Here is an 18898-nt window from a genome sequence, read left to right on the forward strand (position 1 = left end):
AGCAGCAATTGCCATCAATTCATGCCCGTGTATAGAGGGGGTTCAACCGAAGAGAGAGAGAGAGAACTTTATAGAACTGTTTTATTTTGTATATTTGTAATGTAGACATTTGTTATCACTTTAACTTAAAAAAAAACAATTTTTTAAAAAACATTTGATCATCACAACAATTGATGTCACAAAAATTTGCCCAGGGGTGCCTTAATTTTGAAAGATCACTAAAATGGAAACTCAGCCGATCCTGGTGACTGCCAACATCTATTTTAACGCAATAGATTATTTCATATGAAATTACTGTGTGAACCTGCAGACGCTGCAAAGTGTCTTTTGGTCAAACGGTCGTTTCTAACTGCTGTTTGTCGGTTAAGTGAGACCATGGGAACCCGTTTTTTTCTCGTGGGAACACGAATGAAGTGACAAAGCGAGCGACTTTATGATGTGTCACATCCACACTTTGCATACAGTGATTAAAAACAACAACAAACGAGATGGTGCACGAGTGATGCAAAAGGGTCCACGCACTGACAGTTCATATCAAATAAAAACACATTCATTTCAAATTAAAGGAACGAAAGAGTTTTCCGCCGTGATGGTTAAAAACGAGGAAACAAATGGAAGCAGGTCTGTCTGGCTGCTGATGGGCTGAAGTGTGATCGCACGTGAGTGTTAAGTGTGCACAACTTCACACGAGGTCTGAGTCCAAATTCCAACAGGTTTTCACTGTTTAAGTCCGTTTGTTTCAGCTCTTTGTCAGTGCGCATGATGCGCACGACCAGTGTGCACATCACAATGACCAGGCCCCAAAAGCCTTCACTTTAATCCATTATTCCATCAGGATCAAAGGAGGACTTACGTGTGGTGGGCTCCACGTGGCTGTAAAACCACGCACACACGCTGCCATGGTACACCCCTAACCCTAAAACACAAGAGGCACTTCCACATAGCAGCACAAACTAAATAAAATATAACATAAAATGGAAAAAATTAAAACAAGAAATTTGACAAGGAAATTCAAATTTAGAAGTGTGTTCTAAATGTGTTAAGAATAAACAAATATACAATGCTTTGAAAGAATAAAAGATTTGTTAATACATAAAATAAACCTATATACAATACTTTGAAACTGTAAAAGATTTGATAATACATAAAACAAACAAATATACAGTACTTTGAAACATTAAAAGATTTGTTAAACATAAAAATAAACAAATGTACAATACTCTGAAACATTAAAGATTTGTTAATACATAAAATAAACAAATGTACAATACTCTGAAACAATAAAACATTTGTTAATACATAAAAAATAAGAAATGTACTATACTTTGAAACATTAAAAGATTTGTTAATACATAAAACAAACAAATATAATACTTTTAAACAGTAAAAGATTTGTTAATACATAAAACAAACAAATATACAGTACTTTGAAACATTAAAAGATTTGTTAAACATAAAAATAAACAAATGTACAATACTCTGAAACATTAAAGATTTGTTAATACATAAAATAAACAAATGTACAATACTCTGAAACAATAAAACATTTGTTAATACATAAAAAATAAGAAATGTACTATACTTTGAAACATTAAAAGATTTGTTAATACATAAAAATAAACAAATACAATACTTTTAAACAGTAAAAGATTTGTTAATACATAAAACAAACAAATATACAGTACTTTGAAACATTAAAAGATTTGTTAAACATAAAAATAAACAAATGTACAATACTCTGAAACATTAAAGATTTGTTAATACATAAAAATAAACAAATACAATACTTTTAAACAGTAAAAGATTTGTTAATACATAAAACAAACAAATATACAGTACTTTGAAACATTAAAAGATTTGTTAAACATAAAAATAAACAAATGTACAATACTCTGAAACATTAAAGATTTGTTAATACATAAAATAAACAAATGTACAATACTCTGAAACAATAAAACATTTGTTAATACATAAAAAATAAGAAATGTACAATACTTTGAAACAGTAAAAGATTTGTTAATATATAAAATAAACAAATAATACTTTGAAATAATTAATATTTAATACTTGTTAATACTAGTTAATACTTGTGCCAATTTGGCACACGTTTTACACCAGATGCCCATCCTCTCCGCACTGAAACAAAGCGCACTACCACTTGGCCTGAGAGAACAGAATCAGTCCACTTCATAGAAATTTGACGAGAACAAGTGCTTCCAGCTTGAAGTTCAAACACAAACGTAATTTTTCCAGGGGCGCCGCCAGGGATTTTTGGGCCCCATGAAAAGAAATCTTACTGGGCCACTCCATATTATTTTGTCAGTATTAGCTATGATTGTATTAGGGGCCTCTCTGGGCCCCTGTCAATCACGGGCCTGAGAATTCTTCTCCTTATTCTTCCCTTTTCAGTGACATTGGCTATAACATCACAATTACATAAACATGAATTAAATTTGTCATGTTTAGAAGTATGCTACCTACAAATACAGTCATTTCTATCTATCTATCTAGCTAGCTAGCTGTAATAATTATTACAAAGTAAAATGAATGTGTTCTTTATTTTTGCATGGTTATAATTACACAGCAAATATACGGATATTCATTGCCTATTTAGAAGACAAACTCCCTGCAAAACAATCACCTGATGTTTAAATATCCTCAAAATGTTTAAACAGATATGTCACCTATTTTTTCAAACCCTTAATTTACAGTCTTAAGTCTAAAACAATAGTAAAATTCAAATTAACAGGAAAAAAAACCTTTAACAGTGTCATGTTGTAATTGAACTGTATTATACAGGTTTTTGGTATTGCTGTTTTTCTGTGTTTAAACCACAGTCATTTGTAAATTCTACAATGGTATTGATTATTTTAAATATTTGTATTGTTAAATTCACAGATCAGTTTCATTCCACTTTTTACAAATTATTGTTGTCAATTAAACACTCTATTGTTTTAATTTTTACAATTTTTATGCCATGTTTTTACATGATTTCCCCATTCATTTCTGAGTCTTTTTACAGTGTATGTTGTGAAAGTGATTATAAATAAACAAGTTATTATTATTATTATTATTAATAATAATAATAATAATAACATGAGTACTATTATTGCATCGTAATGATTCTAAATAGTTTTTAATTTACGAGCTGTTCTATTGTTTTATATCTGTTTTTATTGTTCTTGATGTTAGTATGTATGTTTGTAAAGTGATATATAAAGAAAAAATTTTCGTGTTCAGCTCTTAATATAGTTTTAAATTTATGTCAAACTGTTGCTGAAAAAAAAACCGTGCACCTGTCATGTGATTATTTGGGGAGTCGCAATAGACATTGGGTAATCCACAAAAAAACAAAACAAAACAGTATTTACATTTTCTAAACCAAAATTTAAATGTACAGATCCACAAACACCAAGTTTATGAAGTGATTTCGCCCTCTTCTAGCTGTTTTCTGTAATCCATCTGTTTTTGTTGTGAAAACGGAAGTATATCGTTGACTGAAAAGACACTAATCTGCTCAAGACAGCAGTTATCCGATCATCCCAACCGTTAATCTGTTAAAGGGATTAGAACATCAAGACAAATTAAACCAATACTCTATCTATCTATCTATCTATCTATCTATCTATCTATCTATCTATCTATCTATCTATCTATCTATCTATCTATCTATCAAGGGGCGACTGAGAAGTTTTGATGCTGAGCCATAAGAAGTCGGACGTGGTTCTTCATCTTTTGCATTCTGAGAAAACAACATTACAACATCAGTCAAAACGAAGCGTTGGTAACTGTTGCAACTATTAAAGAACTAAAATTTAAGCCAATTTACGTCAGGAAAATAATAACGGCATCAATAAATGACAAGGAGCAATTTTAAAAAGTTTATGTTTTGTTTTATTATTTTATTTTTAGAGCATTTTATTTGATGTTATGTTCTGTGTGTGTCCGTGCCCGCAGGCCGCGCGTCTGCTGATTAGGGGGCGTGGTCGTAAGGGGCGTGGCTGTCTTCAGATATAAGCGTTTACAGCGAATTTACGATCAGGTTCAAACATGAAGTCTTTGAGCGCACCGAAGTCTCCTAAACAAAGGAACACGAGGAGGGTAAGACTCTGAATTCTTCAGATTAACTTTGGAGAGAAATCAAACCGATACAGACGTAATTGTTGTCTTTGAATCAGGTTTCTAAACCTGTTATGGAGAAGCGCAGACGGGACCGGATCAACAGCAGTCTGGAGACTTTACGGCACCTGATGTTGGAGAACACTCAGGACGAGGTGAGAGTTTCAGAGTTTCATCGATGATAACAAACCAGGGTTCACTCCTCTGACTGAATCGTGGTGGTTTTTGCTCTTTTTAGAAGCTGAAAAACCCCAAAGTGGAGAAAGCAGCGATCCTGGAGAGTGTGGTGCAGTTCCTCAAGGCGGACAGGGAGGTCCAGAGCTGCCCGCAGCAGAGACCGACAGCCGGCCTGCAGCCCGACTACCAGGCCGGGATGACGTCATGTCTGACCAGGGTCCGCCACTTCATCAGTCAGAACCAGAACCAGAACCAGGATCCGGAGGGGCCCGGCGGTCTACAGCCGGCTCTGGTCCACCTTCCCCCCCCTCACCCCCATCACGTGGCGTCTCACTCTTACGTCACCCTGCAGAGGAGGACGGAGCTCCACTGCCACACCAGGACCTCCGTGTCCGAGCCGGTGTGGAGGCCTTGGCCTGAGTGAGGCAAATCAAACGGCAGGAAACAAAACAAACGACTGTAAATATGTATGTTGTTGTACAGCGAACCGGACGCACCTGTTTGTTTTATATAACAAAGTCTAAAATGATTTTCTTTTTTTCTTTTAATTTTACTTTTTTCAACAGCCATCTGATAGCTATCATTGCCTGGAACGATGAGGGTTATACACCAAGATGACCTGAAATGAGCCATTGTACTTTAAATGAACTTTATTGATGAGTCTGACCCCTTTGATGTTTTCATCGGCCTAAAATGGCCACCAGAGGGCGCGCTGTGTAAAGTCCGCGGCAACGTTTTTCATTTTTATTGTATTTATTTTTAAATATTCATAAATTCTGCATATCCGGAGTAAAATTCCTTTTCATTATAATTCCCACCACACTAACTTTTTAACCAACGAGGATTAAATCAGTCTTTTGATTGGACAATACAAGAATGTCAGATCACTCTAAATGAAACACAGGGGTTTAAAATGTAATTAATACTATTATTTTCAATATACTTGAAAAATGTTAATTTTAGGGACTTAAGTAATAATGTTTCATTTGATTTAATCAATTTCAACTTCAATATGGTTTTGCATTTAACTGACCATGTTATGTGTAAAAAGTTAACTTCATCAATTAAATTCAGCATTTTATTTCTTAGAGTGGTGGCGCTCAATTTTATTATTTTTTAACGAACCTAAAAAAAACACAGAATAAATATGCAAGTTTTAAAAAATGTTTCAAACAAGACCATTAGAATAAAAAAACTTTCAACTCTCTCTTTTTTTTTTTACTTGATATAATAACTGTGGTCCACAGGTAAAGTTTGTGTACACAGTTTTGTTGTTGTCCGGGGCAATATTTTTGAAGCAGAAGTATCCATAAATTCTTTGTGCATTACCCTGAATAAAATGCCTTTACTTTTGAGTTCCAGTCCCGCAGGAACGCGCAGCTGCGGTTTGCATGTGTATGCGTGCGCGCTTCATTTGCAGTAAAAACGTACAGTTTCCTGATCAATCAGTCGGTGCATTAATTGGCCTCTTTACTGCGTCGATAGCTCGTACTTGAAGCCTCCTTTCTCTCTTTAGAAAGTAGCTGCAGGACAGTTAACACGTAGTTTGTCCTGCAGCCTGGACATTTATGACACATTCAGTGTGCATTGAAATGGTGATAAAGTGGCTTTTCAGACGAGTTCTGCACCTGGCTCTTCCCGTAAATCACGTCCAGAAGGAGTTTCCTCTACATTCAAAGCTTGATTCCTACTTATTTATTCAAATAAGTCTCCATTTTCTTTTATACAATGTGTTGGAAAAAGTGTTATATTTTTGCAGGCATTAGGGGAAACTGCAATATTTTCGACCCTGATTTCTATGCAGAAGTTTTTGCAACGAGCGGTTGCAAAAATAGTTGCAGGATTGGAAACTTAAAAGAATGATTTTAGGAAGGAAGGATGAGCAGCCTTTGTACTATATAATCTAAAATGCAACAAAATAATGACCAGTGTTGCCACAGTTACTTTGAAAAAGTAACTTAGTTACTTTACTGATTACTCAATTGTAAAAGTAACTAAGTTAGATTACTAGTTACTTTTTTAGTTACTTTCCCCAGCTGCCGACAACAACCCTCTGCCACCTCAACATGACAATGATACCTGTTTTTGCCAAAACTTACTTTATAGTCACCCTTTCTTGACTTCAATGAAAATAAATACTTGTTTTATAAAAAGTAAAATAAAGACGTCTTTCTTGACCTCATATTTAACTGTTGACAGCACTGTAACAGTAAAACTTGCAATTTCGAGCCTACATTGTTTATAAAGGTAACTATTAAATTCTAACATTTTTCTAACATTTAAATTCTCTCTAAACATTTTACTTGTCGAAATTATTATTATTTTAAGCAATATTAGTTGTAGTAAAAAACGGCTTCAAAATTGCACCTTTAATCTAGGGGTGTTGTGGGGGGGCACATCCCTGCCCCACGCCCCCATTCCTTCTGGATTCGCCCCTGCTTTGGCGTTTGAGCACAAAGAATGGATAACATTTATTTATGCAGAAAACATGACCAGATTTACAGGTAAGAAAGTTTTATTTTGTTTTCACATCATGTGGTCCTCAGAAAGAGAGTTTAGGTGCATTTGAGTGAAAAATAGTGTTAGTTGTTGACACGTCGCGGAGGATCAGCTGTTTTTAACGAGACGATACGGAGCAGCTCAGCTCTAAATAAAGGAGGAAAAAAAGTATAAAAATGTCTTTGTAAAGTTCAGTGCAGGTGTGCTGATCACCGCGCTTTAAGAGGTGAGGACGAGTCGAGCAGCTGCAAAAAACCGCGGATTAAAAGCTCACAGCTCACTTAAAGTGGGCAGTTCAGTCGAACCCCGACCTCCTGCCCACAGACCAAGTTTAATGCTGTTATCGACCCACAATGGAAAATAATAGTAACGCACAGTGACATGGAGAAGTAACTTTAATCTGATTACTGATTTAGAAAGATTAACGCGTTAGATTACTCGTTACTAAAAAAAGTGGTCAGATTAGAGTAACACGTTACCGGCATCACTGATAATGACACATAACAAACACCCAGTTATACAGCTTCATGATGAAGACAGGATTTTCTTTCACCAAAACATCAAATCTAGGCTTCTGCCTCAGATGTACCTTCTGGCAAATACTTTCAGGTATTCTTTTTAGGAAAATCCTCCCCTATACCACTTCATCATGAAGCTGTATAACTGGAAATACAAATTACAAAACGTGCACTGTGCACAATTTCTCCAATCACAGCCACAGAAGCCTGTAACAACTTCTGGGTTGTCTTGGTGGCTTTCCTCACTCTTCTCCTTCTTGCAGTCACTCAGTTTCCAAAAAGTTTACCACAAAGTGCCATACTGTTTGTATTTCTTCATAATTGATGTGAATAAAGTTCAAGACATATTCAGTGACTTGGAAATGTTCATGTAACCATCCCCTGACTTGTTTGAATAAAACTGGCAATAAACCTGGTCATTTACAGGTATTATACCAAAGCGTTCAATTACTTATGCAACCCATCATCTTGGCTTTAGATTTTTAATTAATTTATATCAAGTTGTTGAGGTTTGCTTTGAATTTGAGTTCAAGGAAGATCATTTAAGAAATTTTTATACTGAAAAGCCTGATTTATATTTGAAGTGGCATAAACAAAATGTATGAAATACCAAGGGGCCCAATTCGGCAAGACACTAATATATATATACATATACACACACACATACACAGTAATTTGTCTCTGTTCTAAGTGATAAATTCAAGAAAAACTAAACTTGAATTAGACTAATGATGAAAATCATAACCTTTAGGAGGTTTTACATTTTCTGTATGGGTTTGAGCTCTGATTGTGACAAGACTTAAAAGCAGTACAGAAGTGTTTTTTTTTTTTTTTTTAGGTTGGATGGTTCCACACTTAAATCTGTCTGGATGCGTGAGTGGCCACTTTCTTGTTTCTCCATTTGAAAAGCTGAATCATCCATCATTAACATGTCAAAGCACACACAATGTGAATTAATGCTCATCCATACAGAGTGTCCCCTTTGTCTCATGCAGGTGTATCCAATCTACAAAAGTTGTGATCTTATGGAAAGCAAATACACACACACACACACACAGAGAGAGAGAGAGAGAGAGAGCAGTGATTGCTACATTTATTTAGATTTCTGTTTCATTGCAGACAGTATGAACCGAAGATATTTCATGTTTTGTGTGGTCAACACTACATTTTTTGTTTCAAAATTCTCCACACACTATCTATTGAGGGCAGGTCAGAACTCCAAGCAGACTAGTCCAGTTTCCATCACCTCTTTTTCTGCAGCTGTGCCTTTGTAATGTGTGCAGAATGTGTGCACACGTCCCTGTCATGTTGAAGGTAGTGTACTGTATGTTGCTCTAAAATCTCAGTGTAATTTTCCTGTATTAATGCTGCCACCACAGAAGGGTTTGCCAAGTGGACTGAGTCAACCCTATACCATAAGAGAACCTGGCTTGAATCTGGATGGTCCTTTTTGTCTTTGATCTGGAGCACACAGCATCTACGAGCATCTACAGCATCTCGTATTTCTTCCAAAAATCATCTGGAATACTGATTCATCTGAACACAATACACATTTACACTGTGTGATGGTCCAACACAGATGCCTGAAAGCCCAGAGAACTCAACACACTTTTAGAAACAGTATAAAGGCCCCCTGACACTTGCATGACTTTGATCCACACATTTGCACGCACTCTGCCATGCAGGAGAGTAAACTCACCTCAGACTCAATGTAAACCGTTTAAACTGTGCACGGCTTTGTGTAAGTGTGCAAAGAAAATTTTGAAATGGTCAAAATCTCCATCACACATTAATTACGCAAACTTCATGTGAACATTGTGCAAACAATTAAAAAACACTGCATGTTAGTGGGAGTGATTGCGTCAGTGCACCACATCAGAGCGCAGCTCATCTGATTCATTATAATGAGATGTTAAATCTATCATAAACATACTTTTACAGCTGCTCATGAGAAGGAATGGACATGCAACTGTTTTACCAAGCCATTAAAATATAAACATTACAAATAATTACGTTTTTAGATGGTTCCAAATGTGTTCTCCACCTCATTAAGAGCACATGAGAGAGCGAGACAGAGAGAGAGAAAGCTCCAGCTGAAACGGTCCTCTGTGATTCCGGAAGTGATTAGAGGCATTTTCAATAGCCAACTGAGAGAAAATGATTAATGTGCTATGAAATAATTATTTTATATAAGCAGTGTCCAGCGCACAAAGCGCAACATCCAGTGGAACAAAGTATGGCATCCAGTTGGGAACACAGCGGGTGGGATTCTTACGACAATGTGCATAAGTGCCTGGATCAAAGTTGTGCAAGTGTCAGGGCACCTTTAGGCTTCTATTTTCCACAGTAAGGTTTTAGGTGACATCTGTCAATGGTACTCTGTATTGTAGCACTTGGCAAAATTTTCTCAAAGTAATCCCTTAGCTATGCAGTTACAGTTGTATGCAAAAGTTTGGGCACCCCTGATAATTTTCATGATTTTCCTTTATAAATCATTGATTGTCTGGATCAGAAATTTCAGTTAAATATATCATATAGCAGACAAACACACTGATGTTTGAGAAGTGAAATTAAGTTTCTAGTATTTACAGAAAGTGTGCAAGAATAAGTTAAACAAAATTAGGCAGGTGCATAAACTTGGACACCCTTGTCATTTTATTGATTTGAATACATTTAGCACTAATTATTGGAACACAAAATTGGTTTGTAAGCTCATTGACCCTTGACCTCCTTACACAGGTGAATCCAATCATGAGAAAGGGTATTTAAGGGCCATTTGCAAATGTTTCCCCTCTTTGCATCTCTCTAATGAGTGGCAACATGGGAGCCTCTAAACAACTCTCAAATGACCTGAAAAGAAAGATTGTTCAAGATCATAGTTTAGGGGAAGGATACAAAAAGCTATCTGAGAGATTTCAGCTGTCAGTTTCCACTGTGAGGAACATAGTGAGGAAATGGAAGACCACAGGCACGGTACTAGTTAAGGCCCAAAGTGGCAGGCCAAGAAAAATGTCAGATAAGCTGAAGTGAAGGATGGTGAGAACAGTCATAGTCAACCCACAGACCTGCTCCAAAGACCTACAACATGATCTTGTTGCAGATAGTGTCTCTGTGCATCGTTCAACTATACAGCGCACTTTGCACAAAGAGATGCTTTATGATGCTGTAATGCAGAGGAAGCCTTTTCTGCGTACATGCCACAAACAGAGTCTCATGAGGTATGCTAAAGCACATTTGGACAAGCCAGCTTCATTTTAGAATAAGGTGCTGTGGACTGATGAAACTAAAATTGAGTTAGTTGGACATAACAAGGGGCGGTATGCATGGCTGAAAAAGAACACAGCATTCCAAGAAAAACACTTGCTTCCTACAGTAAAGTTTGGAGGTGGTTCCATCATGCTGTGCGGATGTGTGGCCAGTGCAGGTACTGGGAATCTTGTTAAAGTTGAGGGTCACATGGATTCCAGTCAGTATTCTTGAGAACAATGTTCATGAATCAGTGACAAAGTTGAAGTTGTGCTGGGGCTGGATTGTTCAACAAGACAACGACCCTAAACACTGCTCAAAATCTACTAAGGCATTCATGCAGACTAACAAGTACAATGTTCTGGAATGGCCATTTCAGTCCCCAGACCTGATTATTATTGAAAATCTGTGGTGTGATTTTTAAGCGGGCTGTCCATGCTCAGAAACCAACAAACCTGAGATGTTTTGTAAAGAAGAATGGTCCAAAATACCTTAAATCAGAATCCAGGCTCTTATAGGAAGCTATAGGAAGCGTTTAGAGGCTGTTATTTCTGCAAAAGGAGGATCTACTAAATATTGATGTATTTTTTTTTTTCTATTGGGGTGCCCAAATTTATGCACCTTCCTAATTTTGTTTAACGAATTATTGCACACTTTCAGTAAATCCTATAAACTTCATTTCACTTCTCAAATATCACTGTGTTTGTCTGCTATATGACCTATTTAACTGAAATTACTGATCCAAACAACCAACAATTTATAAAGGAAAATCATGGAAATCATCAGGGGGGCCCAAACTTTTACATACCACTGTATATCAGCTATTGATGAATGATTGCTCTTTGTGCAATGCAGTCATAGGAATCAGAGATCACAGGTGTCTGTCTTAGGCTTGCTCCTGTGCCCTTAGTTAGTTAACTTGTTTTTGTTGTTGTTTTTGTTTGTTTATGGTTTTTTGTTTGTTTGTTTTTAAATCTTCCATACCTTTCCAACTTTTCCCTAATTTGGGGCTGTAAGATTGCTTTTTGTCATGTTATTTATCAGACATGAATAAATGTGGAATTTATTGAGAAACTGTTTATGTAATCTTTCCATAACATTTTAACATACAAAACCTTAAAATTTGAAGGCATGCCCTGGCTGTATGACATTGCATTAAAGATACTTTTTTATTTAAAAAAAAAAAGGGGGGGGGGGGGGGCAAGGACAAATACGACCCAAATTACTGTGCACTGGTGGGTTTTTCCCCCCTTTGCCCATATCCCACTGATCATCTTGTGAGCCCCAAACTGAGCTTGAATGAAAGCATTCCATTAGTTCTAGTGTTGGAGGTGTTAGTCGTGCTGGGCTGACCTCAGAACAGGATACTGTTTTGTGAGCCACAAGATTAAACCCCCTGGAGAAAAGCCCACAGGACAAAGTAAACCAATTAAAGTTGGAATCAGATTAAGGTTTCATTTAAGCAGCATCTGTCTAAATGAAGATTAATGGTCACACAGCCTGAGTCTAACACGGACAGGCTGGGAGGACTCGTGTTCTCTCTGAGCAGTGAGTCACTGATAGTATGCCAAGGAAACAGTTCCAGTAGGACGTCTGTGCCAAAACTGATTTTCTTGTTGTTTGGGTTTCAGTACGGACCAGACTGTCAGAAAATGGCGGGGTTCAGATTTTCAGACTGTTGTCCACTTCTTCAAGGAGAGAAAAGGGGAGTACAGGGGAAAATTTGAAATTGAGTCAAACTGAGTTTTAATGTATACTAATGTGTTTGTCTCCTTATCTTCTTTGTCTTTCGGCTGTTCCCGTTAGGGGGCGCCACAGCAGATCAATCGTTTCCATCTCACCCTGTCCTCTGTATCTTCCTCTGTCACACCAACCACCTGCATGTCCTCCTTCAACACATTCATAAACCTCCTCTTTGGTCTCCCTCTTCTCCTCCTCCCTGGTGGCTCCATCCTCAGCATCCTTCTCCATATATACCCTGGGTACCTCCTCTGCACGTCAAACCATCTCAATCTCGCCTCTCTTACTTTGTCTCCAAACCGTACAACCTGAGCTGTTCCTCTGGTATTTTCATTCCTAATCTTGTCCATTCTTGTCACTCCCAAAGAGAATCTCAACATCTTCAGCTCTGCCATCTCCAGCTCTGCCTCCTGTCTTTTTGTTAGTGCCACTGTCTCTAAACCGTACAACATAGCTGGTCTCACTACTGTTTTGTAAACTTTCCCCTTCACTCTTGCTGATATTCTTCGGTCACAAATCACTCCTGCCACCTTTCTCCACCCACTCCACCCTGCATGCACTCTCTTCTTCACCTCTCTACCACACTCTCCATTACTTTGAACAGTTGACCCCAAATATTTAAACTCATCTACTTTCACCACTTCTACTCCTTGTAACTGTACTATTCCACTGGGCTCCCTCTCATTCACTGTGTTTGTCTCCTTATAAGGATTGGAAAAAGCATATATTTTCCTCGGTTCCAACAATTAGTTAAAGTACTATCACCCCATCATGGTTCATGGTCATCCTGTGGTTAAATTTACCCAACACTCAGATTTTGTTGAAACTGGTGACAAATTGTTCATTTTATCTCATAGGATCAAAAAATGTACTATTTTACTGCGTGTGGCAGTTGGTTGGCTAATTAAATGGCAAAATGTGTCAAGGGTCTACATGGTCTATGGGGGCCACCGAGACTTTCCCTGGATGGTACAAATGGTGCCATCACCAGATCAGTTAAAATGCATTTTCTGTTTCAGTATGACAAGAGGAATCATTGACATCACTTTCAATAACATCTGAGCCTTTGCCCCAGGATGACCTTGAACCTTTCTCAGAACCAAGACAAACTATACCTCTTTTTAATCCTCTCAACAAGATGGATATGTTGGTGTTTATGTAATGGCTGAGTGGATCCTTGTCATTTGATTGGTGGGTTGTATGTTACGTGACATGAATCATTTGTATCATTTGCTGTTGTGTTTCACTGACCATGCAATAGTTCTTTTTAGCATGCAATTTTGGTACTATATGAAATGTGCTATTGCACGCCGTGGCCACCATGCACGCTCACACTACCGGGGGTGGCGTTAAGCTAAACATGGCGGAGTTTATTTTGCTGGTGGACAACAATTTGAAGGAGCTAATTGACGCTGCTAATTCTTTAAACACACACACACAAAAAAAACAAATCCACTATGCTGTAAGCCATCTGGAGGCATGAAGAGCTGTTAGGATGAAAACAGGATGACCTGATTTTTTGCTGGACTGAGGAACTACAAAAGTCTTTTTTTTTTTTTTTAGTACACAAAGTTTTTTGAAGTAATGACAAGGATCTATTTTAGCCACAATATAAACAAATAATGAATGTTTTTACATTCTTTCAATGGAACAAATATTAATTCCGAGAAAAATGAAATGTTCCATTCAACTCAGCTTCATCTCATTGAATGGAACATTTCATCTTTCACCTCATGAAATATTGTACCAGTGAATTCATTAACATTCATTATTTGTATAATATTTTAACATAATTTAACTTGATTTTCAATTTACCCCTGTACTAATGTTTGGCCACTTGCAGAAGATAAGTAGGGGTCTGAACATTTGAACCCCATCATTTTCTGACAGTCTAGGCCCTATTGAAACCCACACAGAAACAAAATCAATTTTAGCATTGTAATCAAAATGGTACTAAAATGTTGAAACAAGCATTGGATTAATTTCAAAACTGAACCAGCTGAAGTGTTTTAGGAAATACATAATTTTTGTATTATTGGGGAAAAAAAAATCAGGTATCAAAAATGAGACAATCATGCATAAATTATTTAAATTAGGGGTGAAATATCTGCCAACAGCACAAGTCTATTTGGCTTGACAAGATTTCTTCAAACAAGTGATATATTTTAAGAAAGATAGTCAACAGATTGACAAAAATTAAGCGTACTGTATCCTGCCTTCAGATGATTTATCTCGTTCAGATATCAGATTCACTAAACAACTGCTTAAACACTTCACACAGGCCCTGTGAACGAGTGTCACCCAAATGCAATAATCCCCTCACCCTAATTTTTCACACATTTAAACCAGTGGCTGAACTAGGACCTCAACAGCATGAACATTAGAGTGAAATGGAGAAAGTCAAATTGTCATTGGGAATAAAAAGTGCAAATTAAAAATGGAGTGGCACTGCAGTGTGTGTGTGTGTGTGACTACACTAAGGCCTCAGAGATAATTAGCTGACAGATGGAATACAGATCTAAATAAACCACTGTGAAAGACAGCAGCGGGGGGGTCCTCACAAATCAACCTGCACAACAGTTATAATACTGCAATTTGAAAGATGAAAGGTGAAAGATGGAATCTTCACCTCATGAAATATTTTTTCCATTGCATGAATGAACAAACATTATTTGTTTAAAGGCCTAATAATCCTGACGGTACCCGATGCCGTACATTGACGTCTTCGTGTACAGACTGCCGCCTGCTTTCCTCAGTCCAGCAAAAAAAAATTGTGACAGCTGTTAATCTGACAGCACTTGCACTACAGGTGACGCCCTAGCGAATACTGCAAATGCCTCCAGACAGTTTACAGCATATTCAATTTGTTTGTTTTTTCTTTTTGTGTCACAAGAATGAGCACCGGCAATAAAACAAAGGCCGCCATGTTTGTCCTTATACTAAGCGCAGTCGCCGCTAGTGTGAGCATGCGCAGTGGTAGTACCATGCAATGGTACAAAATATACGGAACTAAATTTGCATGGTCAGTGGAACATAATAGCAGATGGGACGAATGATCCATATCATGTGACATACAAACCACCAATCAAATGACAAGGATCTATTTAGGCGTCATACAATTGAATATAACAATTTGATATTCTTTGCTAATATTCTTACCAACTGTTAATCCTTTCTTGGTGTTTTATGAACAATGCCAACATATTATATTTTCCTCATTATGTACATGTCCCAACATACACAAGAACATTATATGACCCATAAGTGCAGTGTAATCATGCACAGTGCACTATTTATATTTCCTCATCCTGTACATTGCAACACAAACAGCAACCTTCAGTGACTTGGTTTTTTTGTTGTTGTTTTTGTTTGTTTGTTTGTTTTTTTTATATCTGACATGCTTTCCCAATTGTCCCCTCACACAATAATTTGAATAAGTAAAATAAAGTATGAAAAAATTTGACCCAGAAAAATGGTCAAAGTCATTTTTATCAAATAGTTAAATAAATAAAAATAAAAAAATCTACCTATAAGCATTTTTCAAATATAAGATTCCTGCCTTGTGACTCTTATGTGAAATGAGTGGGAAAATGAATGACTGAATTTAGCTTTTGGCCAATGCTTACACTAAAGACAGAACTAAAGCCACAATTACTCACATTATTCATAACATCTTTTTACCTAGTAAGAAAAAAAAAATGCACCTTTCATGCTTTAGACTACAATTTAAAGCACTTTTTTGTAAACAGTCAAAATAGCTTATGGCATCATTTTGGCACTTTAACCTGAAACTGACTTCTCTGTAGGCATTTTCAGGTGTAGGGTAGGATCTTAGTTCTTGGAACTATCTGGAGTTCCCCAAAGAACTCCAGTCCCAATGTTCTTTTTCCTGTTTACATTTAGACCACCATTAGGCCATTGGGGCAAAATCTGTCCAGGGCTTATAGTTTTGGACTTCCTGGTGACTTTCAAGGGGCAAGAAAACTCCACTTGATTTTGATCTGTAGTCAGGAGGACTGTCAGAAAATGCAATTAGCACATATCCATGAGATGTGAAAATGTTTCAAAAAAGCACAAAGAATGATTTAGAATCAATAGATACATTTTAAAGTCACAATGAAGTGTTGTAGAGATGTATCTTAACAACTGATCAACATATTATGTAATAGGGAGGTAAAAGACTGCCCCCTGGTGGTGATATCATGATGAACACAGTGAACATCCCAATTATTAGTAAATGTTCATTATACCTTGGTTTAAACAGCCTGGTCTCAGGTTTTGTTTTTTTTTTCTCATGCCCCTGCCACAACAAATGCCCGCTTTTCACGACATTTTTAATTTTTTTTTGCTATTTATACACATATATATATATATATATATATATTATAATCTTCCCCTTCTCCCAACTCTAACCATAACCATAGCGTAAGTGTGTACCCTCCCCAAACATTAACCATGACCCCCCCCCCCTTTACCCCACATCTTGTGCCCCCATCATGAAATGAATTCATGCCCCTGTTACGATAAACACCCCGTTTTCGTGCCCCCATCACAAACCCATAGCGGGATGAAGGTCCCGGGTCCTGACATTCCCGCTAGCTCGGCTAACAGGGGAATGACCCTTTGGCTGACCTGGTAGAGAAATGGTTTTTAGTGGGAGAAATCTGGGTTCGATCCCACCGCCGTCCCAACCACAAAGGTCCTACGATCACACATAGATTAATGTACTTTTTGTAATACTCCCGTGACACTGGGTAGACATCTAATTCCACAGACCTTGAAGCAAGGGGGACATTACATTATTGGAAATTGGGGATATGTTCCAAAATGTCGCTGGACAAGAATTTTCCAACACAAAAATTTCAGTTTTTTTCCCACCATAGCATAAAAAACATTGCATCAAGAAACCACCAATGGAAAAGGACTTCTGCTAGAAACAGTTTGCCAATTATTTCTAGATTTATGGTGAATTCTCTTATCAAATAAAACTATTTTACATGGCAAAAGCCAGATAGCCTTTCAAAGGGTCGGCCAGAATGGTAAACTAAACTGAAAAGAGCAAATATTTAGTGCTGAGTTGAGTAATTAAGCACTGCAGTTCTTCCTCCTGACTCAGAGTCGGATTCTGAATCAGATGCTCTCTGACTTTCTGGTTTCCTGTTAGTGCAAATCTCAGGTAGACATCGGCACAAGTCGGTGCACGGCCAATTCATTTTGCTGCAAGAGCACGCATCCGTGCAAACGCACTTCTGGCTTTTGCAGTGCCCTGATTTCAGTGCACTGGGTGGCAGAACAGATTCTGAAGTCTCCCACTCTGTGTCCAACTCAGCAAACAAGGGTACAAAGTCCTCTGACTTACAGTAGTGTTCAGAATAATAGTCGTGCTATGTGACTAAAAAGATTAATCCAGGTTTTGAGTATATTTCTTATTGTTACATGGGAAACAAGGTACCAGTAGATTCAGTAGATTCTCACAAATCCAACAAGACCAAGCATTCATGATATGCACACTCTTAAGGCTATGAAATTGGGATATTAGTAAAAAAAAAAAGTAGAAAAGGGGGTGTTCACATTAATAATAGCATCTGCTGTTGACACTACAAACTCAAAACTATTATGTTCAAACTGCTTTTTTAACAATCCTGTGAATCACTAAACTAGTATTTAGTTGTATAACCAGTTTTTCATGATTTCTTCACATCTATGAGGCATTAATTTTGTTGGTTTGGAACCAAGATTTTGCTGGTTTACTAGTGTGCTTGGGGTCATTGTCTTGTTGAAACACCCATTTCAAGGGCATGTCCTCTTCAGCATAAGGCAACATGACCTCTTCAAGTATTTTGACATATCCAAACTGATCCATGATACCTGGTATGCGATATATAGGCCCAACACCATAGTAGGAGAAACATGCCCATATCATGATGCTTGCACCACCATGCTTCACTGTCTTCACTGTGGCTTGAATTCAGAGTTTGGGGGTTGTCTCACAAACTGTCTGCAGCCCTTGGACCCAAAAAAAGAACAATTTTACTCTCATCAGTCCACAAAATATTCCTCCATTTCTCTTTAGGCCAGTTGATGTGTTCTTTGGCAAATTGTAACCTCTTCTGCACGTCTTTTATTTAACAGAGGGACTTTGCGGGGATTCTTGCAAATAAATTAGCTTCACACAGGCGTCTTCTAACTGTCACAGCACTTACAGGTAACTCCAGACTGTCTTTGATCATCCTGGAGCTGATCAATTGGTGAACCTTTGCCGTTCTGGTTATTCTTCTATCCATTTTGTTGGTTGTTTTCCGTTTTCTTCCATGTGTTTTTTTTTTTTTTTTTTTTTGTCCATTTTAAAGCATTGGAGATCATTGTAGATGAACAGCCTATAATTTTTTGCACCTGCGTATAGGTTTTCCCCTCTCCAATCAACTTTTTAATCAAACTACACTGTTCTTCTGAACAATGTCTTGAACGTCCCATTTTCCTCAGGCTTTCAAAGAGAAAAGCATGTTCAACAGGTGCTGGCTTCATCCTTAAATAGGGGACACCTGATTCACACCTGTTTGTTCCACAAAATTGACGAACTCACTGACTGAATGCCACAC

General features: G+C 37.3%; 1 protein-coding gene across 1 annotated transcript; it reads left to right on the top strand.

The window, feature by feature from the left end:
- Positions 1-4050: 4050 nt before the first annotated feature.
- her5 (hairy-related 5) lies at positions 4051-4720 on the top strand. The gene is made up of 3 exons (XM_034181845.1): positions 4051-4101; positions 4179-4274; positions 4358-4720. Exons 1-3 carry the CDS (start codon positions 4051-4053, stop codon positions 4718-4720), a joined length of 510 nt encoding a protein of 169 aa, XP_034037736.1.
- Positions 4721-18898: the final 14178 nt, after the last annotated feature.

Source organism: Thalassophryne amazonica, chromosome 11 (genome assembly GCF_902500255.1).
Source record: "Thalassophryne amazonica chromosome 11, fThaAma1.1, whole genome shotgun sequence".
Lineage (NCBI taxonomy): Eukaryota > Metazoa > Chordata > Actinopteri > Batrachoidiformes > Batrachoididae > Thalassophryne > Thalassophryne amazonica.